The sequence below is a fragment of the Crocuta crocuta genome, unplaced genomic scaffold (assembly GCF_008692635.1).
Source record: "Crocuta crocuta isolate KB4526 unplaced genomic scaffold, BGI_CrCroc_1.0 scaffold44, whole genome shotgun sequence".
Classification (NCBI taxonomy): domain Eukaryota; kingdom Metazoa; phylum Chordata; class Mammalia; order Carnivora; family Hyaenidae; genus Crocuta; species Crocuta crocuta.
In genome coordinates this window covers 7,310,187-7,334,957 of record NW_027530179.1, presented here as the reverse complement: position 1 = coordinate 7,334,957, position 24,771 = coordinate 7,310,187, and the positions used below count along the sequence as shown (strand labels likewise).

Below are 24,771 nucleotides of genomic sequence, written 5' to 3'. Positions count from 1 at the left end.
TAAAGGAGGTAGTATAAGAGATCCTGGTGTAAATGTGAGAGTGCTAAATCTGTCAGGGTGATACTGGCCAGTTGAGCATCCCCAGCGATTTTAAGTTCTTAAGTTGGTTACAATGTTTTGTTCTTTAACCGTAACCATGGAGTATGTCACTTGAAGCAGCATCTGAATCTCAAAAGCTTCCAGTGGTCTAGGATTGATGTGGTACCCAAGAGCGAGTGGACTAAGAGTTCCCTGGTGTACAATTCTTATTCATCCTCCATCACTCCTCCTAATCTACCAAACCTACAGGGCATTGTATCTAATGGAAAATAGAGAAAATGAAAATTTCTCCAATCCCTTAGCATAGCCCTGTCTTAGGCCTCACTCAAGGCTCTCGCTCTTGCCAAAGTGGTAGAGGAATGACCTAGCTTTGACTCTCAAGTCCATGGTAACTCATGTGCCTAGGCCTAGCACTGTGTTAGGAGATATTCGTTGCAGTTCTTTCTGATAAGTCTCATGCCCTCATTCATTCTGGTGTACTTGGAATAACTGGGCTACTGGAGCTGTCCAAAGGGACATCCCTAAGTCCAACCTGTCCCTTTAGTTCTTAGTCATGACTCTTGAAGGTTTTGCCGGAGTCTGGGTATGGAAAGGAGCTATCTCTCCAAAACTGCCAGTGGATTTTCCATCTCACTCTTTGAAGTAAATATTGGTGTTGGATTGGCATTTGTGTCCCTATGCCCAGTCCAATAGAAGAAACCCATTCTCACTCAAGATAGAATTGTTTTCTGTTCCCTTTGGAGAACCTGTATATTTTTATTAGATTGTCATTGCGAATGCTAACATATGAATAATTTTCCTGGTTAGTTTCCCTTATCCTCCAAAGTTTCACACATGGATGACCTGACCAGACAAAAGAAGGTTAAGGCGTGTTTTTCTCAAGTGCTTCAGGAGGTGGGTACTTTTGCTACATACCATTAACTCTTACTATGTGGAGATGGAACTACTTTATCCATAGCACATCTTGACTTAGGCCTGCCTATTTGTTGATATCTTCATTGTTGGTATCTATCTTTAACCTTTAATCAATCCTGTTGCACAGCATACAAGGAAAAGTCTTTGCTCTTCCTTGATCCTTGTTTCTTAATGAGATTTTACTAACTTATTTTTAAAACAGTGGTTTCTAAATGCAAGTAGATAGCTGTTTTACCTCCTCTTCATTACAAATACACTCAATCCTTAACCCAGATTACAGAGTCAGAATCTCTATGAGCAGAAACTGATACAGTCATTCTGGAAAGCAATCTAGAAGTAACTAGTTAAATTTTAATAACATGCATCCGTTAGACCTAGCGCTTCCCCTCATGGATCTGTGTCCCAGGGAGTGTGCTCACTGCAGTGGTTGTGGAGGCGAGGGAGGTGTTGGCCTGAACTCATGGATGAACACAGTGGAGTATAATGCAGAAGTGTAGAAGTAAGGGAATAGATGAAAACATTGCAACACAGAGTAGTCTTAAAAATAATCCTTAGTAGTCTACGGCCATACCACCCTGAATGCGCCCAATCTCGTCTGATCTTGGAAAATAATCCTTAGTAAAAGGAGAGAAATAATGACATCTGTAATACAGTAGCATTTACATAAAAACAGTTTACTTGACAAAACAATGATGCACATTTTATAAGAACACAATACAAACAAAAGTATTACAGTAAACTCCTTACTTGCTGCAGCAGGGGCGTGGGGAATGTGGATAAAAATGAGTATTTTTTTTTTTTAAGTGGGGCCTGGTGATTGGTAGTTTTAACAAGCATTCAGAGAATTCTGTGTGCAGTCTGGTTTGGAAATTATGGATATAAAGTCTTATGAATTCCCATACAGTCTGAAGCCTTTGCCAAAATGAAATATTTGAAAGCTTCAAGTTTGATTTGGAGAATATTTTGATGTTTAGTTTGTTTTTCAGTTAGAGTATTTTCTTGTCCAAAGAAACTCAGCACATTTCTTTAGAAATTAGATATAGTGGCTATATTTTATATTTGTAAAGTAAAATGTTACCTGGACTTAGGACACATTTCATTCTGAAAACCCCGACCTGCATTAACATTTTATTTATACTGCTGTTGGGAAATTCATGGTGAAATTTGAAAATCAGGTGACTTCCTTTCTAATCAGAGGTTGTCATTGTTTCTTTGCTGTTATTTTCAGGCAGTGAGGGAAAAACCACTGATTTTCCTCATTGACGAAGCCCAATATATGGATGCAGCTTCCTGGGAGTTTTTGGAAACATTGCTCTCCTCTGTGCCCATCATCATGGTGATGACATTGACCCCTACCATCACCCTGTGTCACTGTTCCCAGCGTTTCCTGCAGAGCTCTCAAGCTGTCCTGGTGCCCATTTTGAAGTTGGCAGCAACCTCACTGTTGAGAATGGCATGTTGGGAACTGGGGGTGGTGAGCATCCCCCAAGAGCTGCAGATGTGAGTGGCTAGGACTAGCTGGGCACTCCATTAAGGGCAGAGCCAGTGCCATAATATGAGTGAGAGGGCTCATTACCAGTCGGGGGAGAAAATGGCATTAGTAACTGCAGTGAGGCCTAAGACCAGATTTAAGGATATTCAGTCTCCTAGTAAACCAATAAAGGGCTACTTCCCTGGGTTATCCATCCAGGTAGTCACAAGACAGGACTTGGATGGCTTGGATGGACTTGGATGGCTTGCTTAACGTGTCAATTATATGTGGTCAGGCCACTTTCTAGGGCTCTGTGGTAAGGGGATGTTAGTTCTTTTTAACAGCAATAGAAACAAAATAGTTAGAAAAGTTACTGCTAAATATATTTAAAAAATTTTTTTTAATATTTTTTATTTATTTCTGAGAGAGAGAGACAGTGTGAGCAGGGGAGGGTCAGAGAGAGGGAGACACAGAATCTGAAACAGGCTCCAGGCTCTGAGCTGGCTGTCAGCACAGAGCCCCACGCGGGGCTTGAAACTACGAACCATGAGATCATGACTTTAGCTGAAGTTGGACGCTTAACTGACTGAGCCACCCAGGTGCCCCTAAAATTTCATTTCAAAATAATCATTTTTTTTTTTTTTTACATTTCTGTGCTGCTGCTTACCTCTGTTAGTATATATCATCAAGAGCTGACTTTAACAAAAGAAGAAATATTCCTCAGTATGAAATACCCTTGCTTTTGGTGCTCTTCAAGTAGGCATATTTAGTCAGCAATCCCCTACTTACCTCTCTACAGCTACTTTCTCCACAGGTGCTTTGGAAACCCCCTCTACTGTGAGGTCTTATGCCAGGACCTTCTCTCTAAAGACATACTGCTCTTTCATGAACTCCAAAAAGAGGAGGAGAACAGCAAGTGGGAGACCCTCTCAGGTGAGCTTAGTTTCCAGGGTTCTACTCTGGTCCAGCTGCTGGAGTTTATTCTTTGACATGGCATCACCAGACCTTTATGAGACATGTGCCTATTCTGTTCCCTGCTAACATCATAAGGAAGATAAGCCTTCTTGGCCTGCCTCAGAGAGCTTAATGGAGTCAATCAATCTACTATATTATATTTCCTTTTTGAGCAGCCCAGGAGGTGGGATAGGAGAAGAGGATTTATGAACAGAAGAGTTCAATAGAGAATTGCACATTACTGATGACAAGGATGGATTGGAGGGGGGGAGAAAGGAGGAGGGTAGGAGAGGAGGAAGGGGTAGAAGCATGTGTGAATCTGGAAAGACATCCTAGGGCTGTGATGTAATAGAAGAGAGAGCTACTAGAAGGTAAACAGGAAGAGTGAAGAATGCTGGATACCGTATGATACAGAAAGTGTTGTTAGTTTCTAAGAGAAAATCAGAGAACAGACAGGATGGGTGGGGTAAGCCACTTTAAACATATGCTCTTTTACCTTCATCCTGTTAGTTTCTTGACTAAATTCTTGTATTTTTGTGCCTTTAAAATTACAGTCACTGGGTGTGGGGTTTTCCTCAGTCATAGTCTTCTTTCCCTGCAGCCAATGCCATGAAATCCACTATATATAGCATTCCACCTGCTGGCTCTGAGGACCGGGAACTTTATATCTGCACAGTCAAGGATGATGTGAACTTGGATACCATGCTTCTCCCACCGTTATTAAAAGGCAGGTCGCTTGAAAACAGATGTCATTGCACTTGGTAATTTGGTGGTTGATTGAATATAGGTCTCTCAGTGTCATGTGAATTTCTTTTCTTAAAAAAAAAAAAAAAGAAACCTGCCTTCTAGAAATAAGTTCTGGTACTACCCAACGAGCCCTGAGAGACTTGTAATGCTACTTGAGTAGTATTTTACTTGAATTTTAAATTTTTAAATTTAAAAGAAATTGCGTAGTATTTTACTTAAATTTTAAACTTACTTAAATTTTACTTAAATACATTAGCCCTGTTGTTCCCTGGGGCTAATGACTGAGGAAAGTCTTCTAGTTATTTGATAAAAATTATATCCTGTGTTTCCCTTCGTGCATATTCCTGTGCTGGAGGAGGCAGTCAGCAAGGGAGAGAATGTGGCCAAGATTTTTAAAAATCTATGGTGCTAGTGAAGAGACAGTGTTATACACATAGCAGGAGTTTAATCAAAAGTGCAAAGTAAGTTTATACTGACTGCTGAGATAAAGAATGAAGAAGCTATCAGACTTGAGTAGGCATAGTCAGATGGGGGATGTTCTTCTTCTTAGAAATGAGGAGATTGGGTTTATTTCATGCTCTATTCAAGTGTCTGGTGGTCAGGGTACCATATGAAGCACTCTTTGGGAATATTATGATAAATAAGGCTGACTTCAAGTCCAGTATGATCTTGAGAATATAAGACATGCATATGAAACAGCGATACAGAACACCTTGTTGGTTAGTTAAGAGCCAGGGTTCTGGTGTCAGAAAAACCTGGGTACCACTGGCTCTTCTGCTTACTGGCTATGAATCCTCAGATAAACTTATCTAAGCCTTAGTCTTCTCACCACTCCAGTGAGGATAATGATATCCCCTATCTTAAGGGGGTTAGTTGATGATTAAATGAAATAAATCATTATACATAATAGATATTCAATGAATGTTAGCTATATATATATATATGCATATATATATATATATTCAATGAATGTTAGCACTCTGCTGTCTGTAGTCCATCTTGATAGTTCACCCTCCTACAACTACAACAGCCTTCCTTGGCATTGGCTTTACTAACTTAGAAGCATACTGGTCAGAAAACACAGCATCAGGTGGTTTTCCTTAGTGGAAGTCCTCACAGCAGTTTCTACTGCTATTTTCTGGAGCCTCAAGGATAGTTTAGGTGTGGTGGGATGAGACCATGATGGATGGGTGCTTAGGAGCCCCATGTCCCAACTAGGAACTAGTGTCTCTTAGAACAGCCCCATAGACATAGACTCCAGGATCCATAAAGGACATGACCTATGACAAGAATTAATGCACACAAGGAAGCCCAGAACTGTGGCTTACCACCAGTTATTTATAGCTCATTCACAGTTGTCCGAGTCCAAATTCAGTTTCCAATGAGGGATCATTGTTAGCATAAGCAGTGTTACCTGATAACTTAGTTGGCATTCTCATTTAATCAGGATCCTAGGAAATAGCTGAAAAGTTAACCCAAGGTCAGTATTGTACATAGGTAAGAAAAAGGATTTGTTAACTTGTAAGCCAAAACAAATAGCTCATTCAGCAAAGCCTTAGCCTAAATGAAATGCCTAAGCTAGATTGTAAAAGTCCACATAAGTTATAAAAGTATTAAAAAAGGACCCTGGCATAATTGTATCTGTACTTTATATACATAATTCTATAAACACTATTTTTTTAATTTTTTAACATTTTATTTATTATTAAAAGAGAGAGAGAGCATGAGCATAGGAGGAGTAGAGAGAGGGGGAAACACAGAATCTGAAGGAGGCTCCAGGCTCTGAGCTGTCAACACAGAGCCCAGTGTGGAGCTTGAACTCATAAACTGCAAGATCATGACCTGAGCCGAAGTCAGACACTTAACCAACTGAGCCACCCAGGCACCCCATGATTCTAATGCTAGTTAATATGTTATTGGAATAAGAATGAGAGGAAATTGGAGATGTTCCAAACTGGATATCATAATGATCCAGGTGAAAATGACTACTTATACTACAGTTGTTTAGGAGGAAACATACAAAAACATTTAGAAGGAAGATAAGTGGGTGACTAATTGGTTGTTAGGGAAAAGAAGACATTTCAGATTCTTCCAAGGTTTTGGGCTTGGTGACTTACTGTTTCAATACTGACTGCTCATATGTATGGGTCAGAATGTGGAGAGATTTACTATTATGCTTGGAGTTATCGTAACTAACTCTAAGCATAATATATAGTTAATAACTAACTTTACTATTACATGAGTTCTGGGATCAGGAAGCCTGGCCCCCACTTTTAGTGGGTAGTAATCAAAAAAGGGGGGTCTGGGTACTTACTAGTCATGAAAATGGGAAGAATTGTTAATACAGCTGAATGACTCAGGGCACAGCTTTGGGCCTACCAACAAAAGGTTTTGGTGACTGTGGGGAGTACAGCTTCAGTGATTGGTGAAAACCTGATTGTTGTTGTTGGTTGACCAATGAATGGAGACTGAGGCCAGATGAGGATTAGGAAAGATGACTCTTTTAAGAGGTTAGACTGAGTGTAGAAGGGGAGGACAAAAAACAAGCCCCACCCCTTTTTTTAAGTGAACAGATTATTAACACAATGTATTCTGTGTTTGTAAAAAGCTGCTATTTCCCCTCCAGAAATAGCAGTAAACCAGCTGGATCAATTGAGCCCAGAGGAGCAGTTGCTGGTTAAGTGTGCTGCAGTCATTGGTCACTCCTTTCATATAGATCTGTTGCAGCACCTCCTGCCTGGCTGGGATAAAAATAAGCTACTTCAGGTGCTGAAGGCTCTTGTGGATATTCATGTGCTCCGCTGGTTCAACGAGAGTCAAGAGCTTCCTGCCGAATCAATATTAGTGCCTTCCTCTATCAAGATTATTGAACAAACCAAAGAGGAGAAGAAGAAAAAGTCCGGTGAGGAAGAGCTGCACCCTTGTTCTCACCTCAGCACAGAGTCTTGAGAGGGGATATCTGTGTTCAGCTAGAACATCAGTATCCTATATCACGGGCCTCAGTCTCCTAAAACTATGGCTAAGAAATAGGGGAAGGTGGTTATTTTAATTACAAAGGAGCCATGATAATAGTGAGTGAATAAACAGTATTTTTCCAAATTGTCTTAATTCCAAGAATTCTAGCTCCTTGTTAAGCCCATTTGTTAACTACCTGTGTTTTGGTTCAGGAAATATTGCTATAACCCTTTATTGGCTTCTAGATATAAATAAGAAAAGGGATAAACTATTCCTATTTTAGAAATTTATAAAAAAAGGATAAACTGTTCTGAATTTTGGAAATAAACACATCTGGTATTGAAATAGTCATGAGCAAAGCAAGGTATACATTAAATGACTTGCAATCTTGAATTCTCCACATGAAAGAATAAAATTGTGGCACAGACTATCCAAAGCACATATACTCCACAAGTAATTTCCCTTTGAGTGTGAAATATGCTTGGGCCTTATATTTGAACAGAGCATTTCTGATGACTTGATGCTTCTAGTAATTTGTAGTCAAAACTCAATTTAGGAAGAGCAACTAAGAAATCTATTCAGTGTACTTCTGTACCGCTGATCATTTCTTCTCTGTGGTACTGGTAACTAGATATGCCACTCTCAGATTGGTGTAGTATACTTTATACAGAGGAGTTATCAATAAAATTTTCTTATAAACTAGCAGCATGTGCTTGGAAGTTTGCTACTAGTAGCATAAAAGGTCTTTAAGAGAGACTTAGATTTGCCTGGATTTTCCTGTATTTCAGATGCCGACTCTTCTCTCAGTCTGCAAGAGGAACTATCCCTACCTCAGACAGAGGTGCTAGAGTTTGGAGTGCCGCTCTTACGGGAAGCTGCGTGGGAGCTGTGGCCCCAGGCACAGCAGATAGCCCTACACCTCGAATGTGCCTGCTTTCTCCAAGACTTGGCCTGCCGCTGCGAGAGCTGTCATGGGGGTGACTTTGTCCCCTTCCACCGTTTTGCCATCTGTTCTATTAAGAGCTGTAGTGGGACCTCCCGGTTCTGTAGTTACAAAGATACTGGCTCAGTACTAACACAAGTGATCACAGACAGACTGCAGCTGCCTTCTCCCCACGGTAAACCCAGGGGACAGAAAGAGGACATGTGGGCAGCACTTCTCTTTATTCATGTGCTTGGAGCTCTTCATCCAAAAGGTGGAATCAGATTAAGGGATAAAAATAGGCAGAAAGAGCCATTTATTCCTGAAGCACCAGATATAAGAAAAATGTAATCCCAGAGTTAAAGAAACTTTAGAGATCACGCTTATTTTGGGTGGCAATCTTAGGCAAGTTACTTAACCTCAATTAATTGGGGAAAGGAATAATACCAATTTCAGAGAGTTGCTATGAGAATGAAATGAGTTAAAATGTATATAATGTGCTTTGCTTTGAATAGTGCCAGGCACATGGTTAGTGCTCAATACATTTTAGTTACTGTTTTTATTATTATTATAATTATCCAACAATGTACACATGTATGGGGCCCTTGTATGTATCAGATACTATATCTAGGATTAAGAATCCAAAACAAATAAGCCTGGGTTCCTGAAATTACCAGTTTGGGGGTCAATATAGACATATAAATAGAGAATTCCGAGATGGCATGGTAAAGGCAGTGAAAATAACATACCTAGGCATTGGGGCATGTAGAGAAGGGGCCCATCTGAGAAGTGAGTAGGAGAAAACTCTCCCTTGAGGGAAATAATGCCAGAAGTGAGAATTCAGGGATAAATAGGAATTAGTTACTTGAAGAAGTTTGGATTAGTGAATGGGTGCTTCCCAAAGCCTGTAGCCCTTTTCCCACATCCTAAATGAGTGTTCATCCTCTTTGTTTTCAGTTATCAGACAGCCCATTTCATTGTCAACAGCTGTTAGAAAGATTCTTGCATCAAGGGAAATCTACCTTCTTGCAGCTTCACTAGTTTTTCAGTTGTGCCTTTTTCTTTAAGTTTTTATTTAAATTCCAGTTAACATACAGTGTAATATTAGCTTCATATGTATAACATAGTGATTCAACTCTTCCCTATGACACCTGGTGCTCATCACAAGTGCCCATCACCTATTTCCCCCATTCCTCCACTCATCTTGCCTCTAATAACCATCAGTTTGTTTTCTATAGTTAAGAGTCTCTTTCTTGGTTTGCCTCTTTCTCTCTTTTTCCCCCCTTTGCTTATTTGTTTCTTAAATTCCACATATGGGAGAAATCCTATGGTATATATCTTTCTCTGACTTATCTCGCTTAGCATAATACTCTCTAACTTCATCCATGTCATGGCAAATGACAAGATTTCATTTTTTATGGCTGAGTAATATTCCACTGTATGTATATGTATATGTGTGTATATATATATATATATATATATATATACCACATCTTTATCCATTAATCAGCTGATGGACACTTGGGCTGTTTCTGTAATTTGGCTGTTATAGACAATACTGCTATAAACATCAGGGTGTATGTATCCCTTTGAATTAATATGTTTGTACTCTTTGAGTAAATACCTAGCAGTGTGATTGCTGCATCATGGGGTAGTTCTATTTTTAACTTTTTGAGGAACCTCCATACTGTTCTCCACACTGGCTGCACCAGTTTGCATTCCCACCAACAGTGTAAGAGGGTTTCCCCTTCTCCACATCCTCACCAACACCTGTTGTTTCTTGTTTTGTTGATTTTAGCCATTCTGACAGGTGTGAGGGGATATCTCATTGTAGTTTTGATTTGCATTTCCCTGATTGCAAATGAAGATAATGCAAAGAAATGGAAAGACATTCCATGCTCATGGCTGGGAAGAACAAATATTGTTAAAATGTCTATACTGCCAAAAGCAATCTATAGATTTAATGCAATCCCTATTAAAATACCAACAGCATTTTTCACAGAGCTAGAACAAACCATCCTAAAATTTGTATGGAACCACAAAAGATGCTGAATAGCCAAAGCAACCTTGAAAAAGAAGAACACAGCTGGAGGCATTGCAATTCCAGACCTCAAGTTAAATTACAAAACTGTAGTCATCAAAACAGTATGTTACTGGCACAAGACTAGACACATAGATCAATGTAACAGAATAGAAAACTGAGAAATGAACCTACACTTACGTGGTCAATTAATCTTCAACAAAGCAGGAAAGAATATCCACTGGGAAAAAGATAATCTCTTCAACAAATGGTTTTGGAAAAACTGGACAGCTAACATGCAAAAGAATGAAACTGGGCTCCTTTCTTACAGCATACACAAAAATACATTCAAAATTGGTTAAAGACCTAAATGTGAGACCTGAAACCTTAAAAATCCTAGAAGAGAACACAGGCAGTAACCTCTTTGACAGTAGCATCTTCTTGCTAGACATGTCTCCTGAGGCAAGGGAATCAAAAGCAAAAATAAACTATTGGGACTACATCAAAATGAAAACCTTCCACACAGTGAAGGAAACAACAAAACTAAAAGGCAACTTATGGAATGGGAAAAGATATTTGCAAACAACATTATCTGATAAAGGGTTAGTATCCAGAATGTATAAAGAACTTAGAAAACTCAATACCCAGGAAGCAAAAAATCCAATAAAAAAATGGACAGAAGATATGAATAGACATTCCTCTAAATAAATCCAGCTGGCCAACAGATACATAAAAAGATGCTCAACATTGCTGATCATCAGGGAAATTCAAGTCAGAGTCGTGCCTTCTTCCATAATTGAAGACAGCTGTCAAGCCCCAACCAAATCTTCTCTTTCTCTACTTTGATAGAAGCTGGTGTTGACAGGGGAGAGGGATAGGGAAGAGATGGTGAATTTTCAGTAGTAAAGGACTAAAATCAGGAGTTACTCTATTATCTAATGTCTGTTCTAGCTGTCTGATGACTCTGTGAAGGTGGGCCAGTGACTTGGGAAAGCTGGTCATTGGCTGATGAACTCTTTGGGCATTTGCACTTTTGTACTTTCCAAGGAGAAAGAGGAAAGTAACAGTGAATGTCCTGGTCTAGGATTGTGAAGAAATTACTCTATCATTCATATTTCCTATATGACTCTTTCCTTTTGAGAGGTCAATGTCAGCTTTAGGTTATACCTTCCAAGCAAACCAAACCCTGAGGACGCTTCCCAGACTCAGGGCCTCTCTGTATGGCCATGCAGACCAGGTACTGCACAAATCTAGAGGGTGCTAACCATACATGCTAGGATGTGATGGTCCCCCAGAAATTATGTATTGTGGTAGTGCCAAACCCCAGTTTCCTTAGTTTCCTTAGCCTTACTTTACCCTACCTTTTTGACATCATTCAGTAATCAGACAGCTGGTCCTTTTACTTCACACAAATCCTCCCTGTACCAATTCTCTAAGGCACTCTTTCAATCCCACCAGCAGCATCTCCACATCAATTCCAGTTTTTGGTCTTTGATCTGTGAGGAAGCAGCTGCAGAGGAAGAGTCAAATCTGAGGGATAAAGGCTGTTTATGGCCAGATAGGTAAAGCTGAAAACTCCTACTGGCCACTAAGACTCTGGTGGACTATGGTACCTTGTGCCCTCATGATTGTCCTCCTTAGGCCTCGCTCTGTGGCCCACTGCCATCTGGTCATAAACTTGATCCGCATAAATTCAGGGATTTCTTCTATTAGAAGTAACCACTGGGGAGTCTGGGTGGCTTAGTCAGTTAAACATACAACTTTGGCTCAGGTCATGAGTTCAATCCTGATGTTGGGCTGGCCTGTCAGCACAGACCCTGCTTCAGATCCTCTCTATACCCCTCTCTCTGTCCCTCCCCTCCAGGTGCTCGCTCTTTCCATCTCTCCCTCCCTCTCAAAAATAGACATTAAAAAGCAGTAGCCATCAAACCAGATGGACATATTTTTTATTCATCTCTCTAGCAAATGGAATTAGGGACTGGTTGGAGAGGCTTGAGAGGAGTTACTACTTGAAGGATTAGGAATTTGTAATCTACCATCCTATTTTGCATGTAGGCTAATATTAAACCTAAACTTGCCATGTTAACAATGGGGGAGGCAATTAGGTCATGAACTAAGCTGCAGAGGAGAGGTAGTCAGGAATTCAAAATGTTCTCAGTTAATACAAAGATGGATAATTAAAGATAATGATCTTTTCCTCCCTGCAGATAGTTTTCAGTTCCAGACAAAAGAATGCAGAAGTCAGGAGGGCTTCACAAGTGAACACTGCAGGTAAAGAGATTCTGAGAGTGGGTGTGGGGGGCCAGGAAGTGAGACACAGGTGACCATTAACCTGTGGCACTCCCCTCACCTGCAGACCAGGAATGCTTCTGACCTCCCAGGAGTAGTGAGCCTTGTCCTCAGCCCAGCATTCAAGTTAACAGAATTGGAAAGGCAGTTTTTGATTCTTTGTGGAGAAATTATTTCTTAGTGTTTAAGAGAAGCTTCATTTAATAGCTCTCAAATGCATTGTACATATAGCATATTTTTTCTCCACTAAAAATTTGCCTTCTCAATTATATTTGGCTCTGGATGATATTAAAATGAATTTACATTTCCTAATCATGTGCCTCCTGGCATTCGAATGCCTAGCCCATCAATTTTAAATGTCCCTACCTTGGCTTCACCAGCCACGCTGGGGTTTCCCATCCTGCTATCCAACCTGATTTCTTATGGTTTCAAACAAAAAATCTGTATCTTCATGAATCCTTCCCGTACTCACCTGTATATCTTTACTCACACAATCCCCCCCCTTTTTGAAATACTAAGTGGCTTCCACATCCTCCTTTTTACCAGAGTGTTCACCATTCTTCAAAGCCCTCCTCAGTTCCCATCTGTCCATCTCGGAGAGATGTAACCTCTTTTGAACTCCTGCTTGTGGAAAGTGCACTGCACTAGGAATCAGAGAAGTGAGCTCCAGTTGTGGTTCCATTCAGTAGCTGTGAGGTCATTCAGAAGGTGCTTAGGCTCTCTAAGCCTCAATTTCCTCATCAGTAAAAGGAAGGTCATTTTTGCCTGTCTGAAAGACACAGTTGTGGCACAAGATGGTATTGTATACAATAACGTTCAAATGTGCTGTGACAAAGTTCAAATATGCTAATAGAGAAATGTGATGTTATTGCCTTGTGTCATTGTTGTGTGCTTACTTCACACGTTAGTTTACTCTTCAGTGTGGTTGTTCCCCCACTTAGCCACTACTTAGATTGGCTTTAGGTTCTTAAAAAAAAATCCCTAATAGGGCTTTGACATAATAGATCAAGTCCCTGATTTTCAAAAACTCGTGGAGAGATGGAGGGGAATGAGTTCTAAAGGGGAGCTTTCTGGAAAAGTGACTCGGAGACCTGGGAATGCCCCGAGAAGAGTGGCTGCTTTGCGGCCACTCTCAGTTCATCTTCTCTCCACAAAGAACAGAGGAAGAGTTCCTGGATCAGGTGACTAGGAAGCTGACTCAGACCAGCCCCGAGAAAGACGTGTTGACCACAAAGCCCTGTCACTGTGAGGAGATCCTGAAGTTAGTGCTCTCACCACTCACGCGGCATTGCCTGGTCATTGGAGAAACCGCATGTGCGTTTTATTACCTGTTGGAGGCTGCAGCTGCCTCCTTGGACCTGTCAGATAATTACATGGTGAGCAAGCTCTGCTCCCTGCCCCTCAGCCCAGCGCTTTCACTTGGGGAGTTTGGTTGGGATTTCTTACTGTCAAGTGAGCTTGGGTGAAAAATGGGAAAGTAGAGAGAAAGGAGCTGGAAGGGGTTTAGGAAGAAAACAGGAAGTGGGAACATGCCAGTCCAAGAGCACCAACCACTGCCAGCCCTGCCCCTGACATGCACATGCTGTCCAGCTCCCCATAACTGTGAACCCAACCCTGATTCCAATCCACATCTTGACCTCAGCACAGCTTTACTCCAGCCTTCATCCTAATCGTACCACTGGCGTTACCCAAATCCTAATTCCGTTTCTCCATCCCTTGTCTTGTTCGGAGGCCTTCTTTTATTTGAGGAAAGCAAGCAATCTTCTGGGCCAGCCTTCAGCCTTCTCATTTTTGAAAAAGCACAAGGCGAAGATCTGTCAGTTTGAGGAGGCAACTTTCTGCTGTCTTCGGTCAGAGGTGAGGGCAGGGGGTGACCCTGAAGTTTGAGTTATTTCTCCTTGAAGGTTACCCTATTATTTCTTTTTAAAAATCTCTTTGTTTTTTGTATGCAATTACAAATGTGATAATGTGATAATAGGTTTAATAAATTCAAAACTCATTAATACACAATTTGTAGAAGGTGAAAAGAGCTCCACGTTACCCCCAGCATTGTTAATAATGTGCAAATTCCACCAAATATACACACATAGTATATTGTTATTTTTCAAGTAAATCATATTCTACCTTCTCTTTTATTCCTAACATTACACACTGAACATTTTTGCATGTTGGTACACACCCAGTCAGTTACAGTTGCCAAGTACTCCATTGTATGCATGTATCGAAGTTTATTTAATCCGTCCCTTCTTCACATGCATTTAGGTTGTCTCTAATGTGAGGTTACTGTAAACATTGCTACAGTGAATATTCTTGTAAATAGCTCTTTCTTCCCTTGTAAGAATGTTTCTGTAAGAGAAGTTTCCAGAGGTAAGGTGGAAGATGAATGATTTTACATTTAATAAATACATTGCCAAGTTTTCCATCAAAATGAGTCATTTTCCTCAACTTATGATGGGGTTACATCTCAATAAACCCATGATAAGTTGAAAATATCATTTAGCTGAACCCAATATACCCATCACAAATTGAAAATGCATTTAATTAATACATTTAACCCAACCAAACATTGTAGTTTAGTCTGGCTTACCTTAAACGTACTCAGTGAGAACACTTACATTAGCCTACAGTTGGGCAAAATTATCTAACACAGGCCTGTTTTATAATAAAGTGTTGAATATTTCATGTAACTTATTGGGTATTATACTGAAAGTGAAAAACAGATTGTAAGTGCACCGGTTGTTCACCCTTACGATTCTGTGGCTGACTGGGAGTGTTTCCACTGCTGCCGCCCAGCATACGAGAGAGTATCATACTACACGTATGTTGCTACCCCAGGAAAAGATCAAAATTCAAACTATATTTTCTACTGAATCCATGCCACTTTCACACCATTGTAAAGTCAAAAAATTGTCAAGTCAAACCATTGTAAGATGGGAACTGTTTGTATATCAAATCAAATTTTTCCCATTTCTTCACATCCTCACTAACACCAGATGTTATCACTCTGTTTTAAACATGCTAATCCATAGATTAAAGTTATATTGTACTTTAATATGTATTTCTTAATAAGATACGTTATTTTTATATGTTTACTGGTCATTTATTTTTCTGTGAATTGTTTATTCATGCCTTTTTCTCAATGGAGTATATGTAAACTAGTTTTAGGACAACTTGAGTGGTAGACAAAATTTGGGTTAAGGTGGTCAAAAGGTACAAACTTCAAGTTATAAATAAGTTCTAGGAATGTAGCATATAGTATAGTGACTATAGTTAGCAATTCTTTATTATGTATTTGAAAGTTGGTAATAGATCTTAAAATTTATCATCAAGAAAAGAAATTTATGTTGGATACCTAAAATTAATACATTATATGTTAGTTATATCTCAATAAAAAATCATCATGTACACCTTAAACTTACACAATGCTATGGTCAAATACATAGATGTAAATATAGGGGGGAAACAAAGACCACACACTTGAAAGTCCCCCCCTCAACCCCACCAATCAGCTACTATGTCCCCTCCCCAGGTTTATGTATCTCTATGTATTCTACCAGAGGAGTTGGCACACATAAATGCATATGGTCTCTTTCCTTTGTTGCACACAAATGGGAGCTCTCTATATTCCATTCTATACCTTACTTTAAAAAAAAATAATATACTTTATAGATCATTCTATATCATAACAGACTTCCCCAGGGAATGAGATTTGTATAACAAATAGAAACTCTAGGGAAAGCATGCCATGAGACACTCTATTTACAAAAGATATATAGGAGTAAATTTATTTATTGTGTAAGAATAACTCAGGACAGCTCAGCAACTTTTCCCAGCCTCACTGTTATTAAGTCAAGAGAACAAAATGTATTGGTATAATTATCAGTTTATACATAATAACTCTATAAAACCATGGGGGGTGTTTTGTCAGAGAGCTGAGCTTTAAAATTAAAAAAGAAAATTAAGTAAAAGCTAATTTCAATATAAACCTTAAGATAATCTGGTTAAGAAACGTGTATAATGCCGTTGAATGTCAAAGAGAATTATTAGAGATTTTCACATTATTTGTGTTTCATCCCAGAAGTCTTTGAAGCAACATTAAATAATTATTTCTTTCCCTTTATAAGAAGTTATTGTTCAGTCTTCCCAAGATTGTTCTGGAATCACCATAGGCTCTATCACTTTCTTGGAGGGATTAGTCTTAAAATGTGAAGGCTATGATAACCTCAAGGTAGTTCTTCAGCTCCTGCTCCCCACCAACACAGTGATGGGTGCACTGTCGAGGAAGACAGAGAAAGATTTTGGTGATATTTCAGATCCATTCAGTGGCATGTATCTCTACTCAACTGACAGTCCCATCTCAGTCCAGCAGCATCACTTTCTAAATCACAGCCTTACTCTATTCACTGACAAATACATGGGACCTGAGAAAGGAGGATGTTTTCTCCACGATCCTATTTTCTCCTTTCCATGTGCACGGCCCTCCTGGTGCTCTTTAGTGTGGCCATGCCCTGCTGTGGCTCTCTCACTCCAGCGCCTCACGAGCCCCAAATGAAGGCGCCAGAAGTCCAGAACCTCATCCGTAGTACCCTTCCCATGTTTATATTACTGTTTCTCATTTTCCCCATCTCCAGGTCTGTATCAACATGGGACAGATCACCTTAGCCAAAAAACTGGCCAGGCAAGGCCTTCGGCTGCTGAAAAGGAGTTTCCCTTGGACCTGGTTTGGTGTCCTTTTCCAAACATTCCTGGAAAAATACTGGCATTCCTGTTCCCTCAGCCGACCTCCAGCCAACCCTAGTGAGAAGTGAGGAGCCTGGCCAAGTCATCGCAACCCCTTCACCATCACAGAGAATTAAACCAGGGCCCAGCCTGGAGTGTCGCTCTTATTGACCTAAGACTCTGCTTTTCAAACATAGAGCAGTTCTAGTTCCTCGACGTTACTCTCTGAGCCATTGAAATGTAGCAGAATGAGGACTTTTTTTTTTTTTCTCTCAAGAAAGAGAGAGTGTGAGTGGAGGAGGGACAGAGAAAGAGGGAGTGAGAATCCCAAGCAGGCTCCACACTGTCAGCACTGAGCCCAGTGTGGGGCTCGGACTCACAGAACTATGAGATCATGACCCAAGACAAAATCAAGAGTCAGATGCTTAACCAATTGAGCCACCCAGGTGTCCCAGGACTTCTTTTGTTTTTGAAGCATGGTGTCTTTACACTGTCTTTTTCAAATCAAGATACACATATGTATATGTGTATACATATGTACACATAGGCATGTATATATACATATATGTAGCAATTTAATATTATTTCTGATATATATAAAAATAATAAATTGCTACCAGTTATTGAGCTATAATAATAGGAAATATATTCAAAATAGCAATTCAAAGAATGAACTTATTAAAAATACTTTTCTGAATTTTTCCAATCAAGAGGAATGACTTGGACCACTTAGCTGGCTCAGTCAGTAGAGCATGTGACTATTAATCTCAGGGTCATGAGTTCAAGCTCTATGCTGGGATTGGAGCCTACTTTAAGGGGAAAAAAATGATTTCAGAAGGCTTATGAGATTAGAAGTAATGGCATCCTGGGAGCATTTCTGAGTTTGAAAGTCTATAGCTGGCCCCCTGATGAGTACATGTGGATTTTTGTGGGGAGGGACAGCTGGGCACTGGTGCAGACTGAGGGCACGCTAAGCGCTCTGTGCTTCATAACAGTAAGAAGAAGCTGGCGGTCCTGCAGCAGCGGGTGCACTGCCTCTCCCTGCTCTGGCAGCTCTACAGCCTGGAGGCCACGGCCAGCAGCCGCAGGTTTACCTGCCTTGCCATTCTTATGCAGAAGAACTCTGCTGAGGAGTTTGCAAATGAAGCCCAGGTAAGCCAGTCCTTGCTTTACCGCTGGACCTCACTCAGAAACCTAAATGCTAGGGAGAGAGCTTCCTGGGTTTAGCATGGTTCCACAATAACCCAGACTTAACGGGACATGCCTATCATATGTTTGAGCAACATCTCTTCTGTCGCAGTTTTTAGGTGGGTTTCCAGGTCTGGCTGTCTGTGAGTTTTCTGAACTAAATCTTGGCTTTTGTGCATATGTTCAGAAGTGGTGGGAGGTTGGGAAGGGGTCATAGCTTTCATCAGATTCTCAAAGAAGTCCATGCTCCAAAAAAGGATTAGAATTGCTGACTTAGGGGGAAAAAAGGAAGGGAAATGTCTTCCTAATTTTAGTGTCCATCTGTCTATCTGTCTTTTTTATCCATATGTTCTATAAATATTTGATGAACACCCATTATATGCCAGGCACTAATCTTGATTCCAGGAAAACATATTCCAGATCAGTGAAATTTATAGAATGTTAGGTGCTAATAAATGCAAGGACAAAAATTAAGGGGAGGCAGGGGGCCATGGGGTTCTAGGAGCTGGGGAAGTGGGTACAGTTTTAAACAAGGTGCTAGGGAAGGCCTCACTGAGCAGATGACATTTGGACAAATCTCTGAAGGAGATGAGAAAGTAAGCCACATGGCTATAAGGGAGAAGAGTGGACAACAAAAGGCACAGTGAATGCACAAGACATGCTCTCTCTGTGGGGAACAGTGAGGAGGCCGATGTGTCTAGAGGGGAGGAGACAGAATGAGGAGATGAGTCAGAGAGCTGGGGAAGGAAGGGGGTAGATGGCAGATGGTGCAGGCCTCTGGGGCAAGAGTCAGGGTTTGGACTTCAAAGAAGACGGGAAGCCAGGGGCAGGTTCTGAGAAGAGGAGTGACAGAGTCTACTTATATCTCAATAGGATCATTCTGTCTGCTGTGTTGAGAGAATCAACCAAAGGAGGCAAGGGGGGAAGCAAGGAGGCAAGTTAGGAGCCTAGTGCAGTGATACAGGCAAGAGATTGTGGTGGCGGAGGAAGTGGGGAGAAGTGGTCTTCTGTCAAGAGAGAGCCAACAGGATTCACTCTTGGATCAGTTCTGGGATGGGAGAGAAAAAAGAGTCAAGGATAATCCCAAGATTTGTTAGACTTCTAGGGGGATAAAGATGCTCTTAATTGGGATGGGGGCAGTCTGCAGAAGGAGCAGATCTGGGAGAAGACTAAAACCAGGGTTTAGAAACATGTTTAATATGAGATGCCTATTAGACATCTAGGTGGAGATGCTAAGTAGGCAATTGAATATACGAATGTGGGTGTATATGGGAGTGGTCTGGGCTGGACATAGAAATTCAGGGGTCATCAGTGTGTAAATGGTATTAAAAGCCATGAAACTAGGTAATTTTTCTCCATTGCATTTATTATCATTTAACATTCTATATATTTCACTGATCTATTGTCTGTTGCCCTGGAATCAAGAGTAGTACCTGGCACATAATGGGCATTCCAATGTTAAGAGCTCAGAGTCATAAGGAGAAATTGGCAAAAGAAACGGAAGTTTCCAAGAGACTCTGATGTTCTCAGAGCCTAGCAAAGACCATGTTTTAAGAAGACAGTCATCAGTGACGTCAGATGTGCACATGCGGACACTAGACATCCGGGCAGCAGTTCTGAAGAGTGCTAAGGAGCAGGCATCACAGGCCTTCACTAGAGAAAATGTAGAAGTACAGTTTGGCCAGTGTTTTGAAGAGGAAGTCTGGGCTTAGAAAACAAGAAGAGGGCAGCTAGAGAAAGTGGTTCATTTGAAGATCAGGCGGTGGGGATGATCGGCAGGTCCCCATCACATGAGCAGCAAGGCACCACAGAGAGCTCTTATGCAGGAAAGGGACAAGATGAAGGTGTGGCATGGATGTACAGTAATTAAAACAACGATAGGCAGGCCTATTATTGTTGGGGTAGTGAAAGAGGAGAATAGATTTTCGTTTCATTTTTTCAGAATATTTTGGCCTGTGTTTGTTTCACCTGCAGGTTGTCTCTACCTATGTGGCCGTGTCCCAGTTCTCCCAAAATATGGGTGACAGGGACAGGTGGCTGCACTGTGAGCAGATGGCCATTCAGAAAAGCAGCCTATGTTGGTTCTCCAGGGAGGGACTATTGGCCACGGCCCAGCTCATGCAGGCCTTGGCCTACACCAAGCTCTGCCTCGGCCATCTCGACTTCTCCATCAAGCTGGGTAATGTGGCATGGGGCTGGTGGGCCTAGAGCTTTTAGAGAGGCCACGTTCAAACTAGACCTCATATGTGCTCTTTAACCTCCTTAGGTTTTCAAGCTCATGAGATATGCAGACACCTCAAGAAACCAGCTCTGGAGAATCTGGTTCTCTCAGTTCTCTTCAGATCTGCATTTCTGAAGAAGAAGTATTAAGATTATTTTCTGTCATTTGTATTTGTTGCCTAAGAGGGGAGGGTATGCTCTCCCAAAGGAGTCTGAAATGGAGAGGGAGATGCTGTTCCATTTCTTACAGCCAGACTGTGTCTTCTCTAGTCATTCCAGGAAGCATTGTCTTAAGTGCGGGATTCAGGAGTGGAAACAGAGTCTGAGCTGAGACGTATCATTCTTTTCCCCGCCTCTCCTTTCCTCTCCTCCCTCTTTCCTCACCTTCTCCCCCTTCCCCTCCTCTTCCCTACTTTCTCTCCTACTCTTCCACCTCCTCCTACTCCTCCTCTTTTTCCTCCTCCTCTTCCTCCTTTGTCTCCTCTTCCTCCTCCTCCTCCTCCTCCATTTCTCTGCAGAGAAGTAGGTAATTGTAGTAGCTCAGGAAAGAAGCTGTCTCAGAGGCATTTTCCCACTTCATTTGCTTAGAAGCAGGTGTGATCTCAGGCACAGATACTTTCTATGTAAATAGAGCCCAGGCAGGGAAATCTAGGGGATGTTAGGCTGCTTTGAAGATGTAAAATCCTCTCTTCCCTGTACCACCCTCCGTCCTCCTCAGCTGGTCCCAGTAGCTCTGTCTCTTGGCAGATTTGACCTGTGTGTCCGTGTGCTGGAGAGTCAGTGGGTGCTCATTTCCCAGGGCCATGATGTCCTTGGCCTAGCCTGCTTCTATTCTGCTTGCTTAGATCTGCTGCTCTACGGAAAAGGTAAATCTTGTGCAGGCCTCTGCTATACTCCTAAAGGATTCAGACCTCGGATCGGGCCCTGTGTTTGGAACACAGGTAGTCATGAGCTGTCCCTTGGGCATCGCCCCTGCTCCAACCCCTGGTTCTTTAAAGTCTAGGAATCACATTGTGATTCAGGATGTCTGCATTTCAGGTGTTACCTGCTCCCCTGTACACGTACCTTCTATACCAGTTCCTACGGTGGACACCTCATCCCAGCCTGGTTACCTTCTCTGTCCACAGGATTGCTATGTCGGCCCTTTGGCGAGTGTCTGCATTTCATTCAATGCTATGAGCACAGCTGCATTCTGAACTCTCAGAGTAATGTCATGCTGGGGGTCCACTCGTCTCTGGCCATGTGGTAATGTGGGGTATCAGAGTCTTACTCAGTGGGAAAGCCTAGAAACTTAAGGACACCATGGGGTCAGTTAAGCTACTGCCTTTTACCCCTCCAGGCAGGGCTATTCTGCAGCTCTAAACTACTAAGGACCTTTTACCTCTCATCCCTCTCATCTTAGTAGAAGGGGTTCTTCTTGGCCTTAGCAGGTTTGGGCCTATAGGTTGAGAGTTAAGTTGAAGCTTACATTTAAGTCCTGGGTCACCCACAGTCTCCTTTAAAGCCTCCTTCGTATGAGTTAGCAGCAGCCTTGGCCACTTGCCAGCATCACAGTGCGGCCGCCCAGGAGGTCTTACGTCCTGAAAGAAGCGGTGCTCTCTCTGTGAAAGAGCTGTGGTCGGCAAGCAGGGGATAGAGCTGCGAGCTGTGCCTCTTTCCCTCCAGGTTTGCCCAGGACTCACAGTGGAATCTGTTTGAGCAGCACTTCTCCAAGGCTTGCCAGTTGGTGAAAAGAACCAATGCCTCACTGTTCGGTTCACATGGCTTTGTCCGGTTCCTGGAGTGCCATGTGCTGATGTTACAGAAGATGCCAGAGGGTGTCTTCATGCATACCCCCCCAGAGACTCGAGGCCAGACCCTCAAGGTACCTGTTTCTCTGCTGTCCTTCACCTGACACCGAAGTTCTTGTTTGATCCTGTGATGCACTTTCTGACACCTGCATCTCCCCCTTTCTCTTCTCCTTGCTGCCTCTGTCTCTCTTTCCTCCTCAAACCCTTTTATTCCTCCACCTAGGAAGTCTTTCCACAGACCCCTTGTACCCTCCCAGATATTCTTGCATGTAGACAGGACCAGACTCCCGACTTTCTGCCTTTGCACAGCTACTGCCCTGTACCGTTAGGATGTTAACATCCAGCCCTTCTCAGTGGACCCACTCTGGCTCCATTTGACACATCTCCCTACATCCCTGCCTTCTGTGTCTCAGCCGTTCCAGTTCCCCTGTATCTCCTCCCCCAAGCCCGGAGTGAGTGTGCTGAGTGAGCACTGTGGGAATTCCTGGTGGAGCGGACTGGAGGAAGACCGTGGTCATCCTTGAGCTCACGGACTTCCCTCTCCTTTCAGTACTTTAAGGAGTTCTTCTCTCGATGTGTGACCTGCCCAGTCTATCACCAGTGGGTCTCTGAGCTTAAAGCCTCTGTAATAAGATATGGAAAGAGAGAAGCCACATCCTTGACTAACATCATCAGACCTTTTGACACCTTCTTGACCAGGATTTGGATAGAGGGAGACTTCCTGGAGGAAAACAACTCCTTTGGAGGAACTTTAGGAAAACAGAGTAAGCATTCCTTCCTGGAACCCTTGTCTGAGAGACGTTACAGTCTCGGATTCTTACAGGCAGCCAAGGGCTGCTCCAAAGTAAGAAGAGACACATGGCTGTATGGAGTTAGTCCTTGCTCTACAGGAAATTATCCTCTCATTAGTGCTGGACCCAGCCCAGACAGAGGGGTCCCTTATATTGTTAAATCATATGAGAGCCTCTCTCAGCCCTTTATTTCAGCATCTGTAACCCTCAGGCATTGAAAGTTCCTCCTTGATCCCAGCTTAAACCACTAGGTCATTTCTGTGGAGTAGCTGGATGGTCACTAAGGGAGAAAGAAGCCTTAGAATTAACAATGTAATGTCTGTGAAGGTAAATGGAAGATGTGGTCAAGGGAAGGAGAGGAAGGAAATATAGTTCCTTGCCTCAGGGCCCAGCAAATCCCCTCCTTTTCTAGGGCCATGAGTTACATTTGTAAGCACTGAGGACTTTCTTTGGGTTTGTGATATTATGTTCCTGCTTTCAGGACTTGACAGAGTGGCTGATGACAAGGAGAATAAAGATGAAGAAGAAATTCAAGAATGTGTATGTTAAAAAAAATCATCTGAAGGGACCATGGTTCTCTTGTATATAACCCAAAGAAATGATCCAAGTTCTCCTTTTTAAGATACTGTATAGTGTACATATTAAATATACTGGCCTTTTACACTCACCACTATGTATATCTTTGTCAAAATAAAAGCCTATGTTTCTGAAGCATGAAACATAGATCTTCCTTAACTCTTAACAGTTATTGGCACAACTGAGGCAGAAACTAAAACTACTGGTAGACTGGAGACCTGGGAGGCTCTGGGATGAACTGACTGCTTCTTATGTAAGGTGAGATCATTAAGACAGAAAACACAGCCCTAATACAGAGGTTGTGGATACTTAAGGAAGGCCAGCAGTAAAAGTGTTCTGATGTTGCCCCCTTGGCACAGATGTGTGGTAATGAGCTCCTAAGATGTCAAGGCATCTTTGGAGAGGTCTATACGGCTGGTGCCAGCAGAGAAACCCATTTCTCTTTTGCACTGTATGACTTGGGGATTTCCATGTGAAACTGTGAAATTGCCAAAGTGTATATGACGCTAGCCCTCCTCTGTTTTATTCTCCCTTTCTAGAGCCTTTGACCTTTATCGGTTTGATGGCCTTTCTTACACAGAGCATGACCTTCCCACTGATTTTTACACTTTATAACTCAACCATCTAGTGTTCAGAGAGTGTTAATTAACGTTAAGATAGCTACCATTTATTGTTCACTTACTCTGTGACAGGCACTATACTAACTGCTTGAAATACATTCTTTAAGTCTTTTTATCACCTCTGCGAAGCAAGTATTTTTATTATCCCCATATTACTGATGAAGAAACCAAAGCTTAGAAAGGTCATACTACAGGAAACACAGCCACAAAATGGTAGAGCTGGCATTCTAACTCAAATGTTCTTCCAGAGTTGTGCACTAGGCTATAGAGGCTTCCATGGGACCTAGCCTATGGTAGGCTATCCTATACCCAATCGTCAATATTCTGTTCAAACGACCATGATCAGAATTGTAAGGACAGGCAGCTCAGGATCTGGGGAAAGGAGCCCTGAACTTGCCATTTAAAACATGCTGTCTAGTCTGTGCATTCCCTGCTCCCTTCTCACCTACTCCCCCTTTTCTCCTTATTCTTGTTGCTCTTCCTCCTCTCCCTCTACTCCCACCTTACACCCCTTCCTTTCCTCTCTCTCTTACCCCTCCTTCTTTCTCCTTCTCG

At 41.9% G+C, this 24,771-nt stretch overlaps 1 protein-coding gene across 1 annotated transcript in view; it reads left to right on the top strand.

Annotated features, from left to right (window-relative positions):
• Positions 1 to 24,771, top strand: part of LOC144232217 (adenylate cyclase type 10-like) — a 50,305-nt gene that overhangs the window by 23,579 nt on the left and 1,955 nt on the right. The window contains exons 15-32 of the mRNA XM_077764991.1: positions 847 to 933; positions 2,183 to 2,454; positions 3,225 to 3,358; positions 3,981 to 4,106; positions 6,753 to 7,028; positions 7,870 to 8,199; positions 12,231 to 12,294; positions 13,469 to 13,688; positions 14,044 to 14,169; positions 16,944 to 17,116; positions 18,027 to 18,183; positions 20,194 to 20,398; positions 20,486 to 20,582; positions 21,187 to 21,305; positions 21,567 to 21,684; positions 22,105 to 22,303; positions 22,780 to 22,993; positions 23,502 to 23,854. Of these exons, the coding sequence (XP_077621117.1) occupies positions 847 to 933; positions 2,183 to 2,454; positions 3,225 to 3,358; positions 3,981 to 4,106; positions 6,753 to 7,028; positions 7,870 to 8,199; positions 12,231 to 12,294; positions 13,469 to 13,688; positions 14,044 to 14,169; positions 16,944 to 17,116; positions 18,027 to 18,183; positions 20,194 to 20,398; positions 20,486 to 20,582; positions 21,187 to 21,305; positions 21,567 to 21,684; positions 22,105 to 22,303; positions 22,780 to 22,993; positions 23,502 to 23,569 (2,985 nt within the window). The 3' untranslated portion in view covers positions 23,570 to 23,854. The remainder of the gene's footprint in view (positions 1 to 846; positions 934 to 2,182; positions 2,455 to 3,224; positions 3,359 to 3,980; positions 4,107 to 6,752; positions 7,029 to 7,869; positions 8,200 to 12,230; positions 12,295 to 13,468; positions 13,689 to 14,043; positions 14,170 to 16,943; positions 17,117 to 18,026; positions 18,184 to 20,193; positions 20,399 to 20,485; positions 20,583 to 21,186; positions 21,306 to 21,566; positions 21,685 to 22,104; positions 22,304 to 22,779; positions 22,994 to 23,501; positions 23,855 to 24,771) is intronic.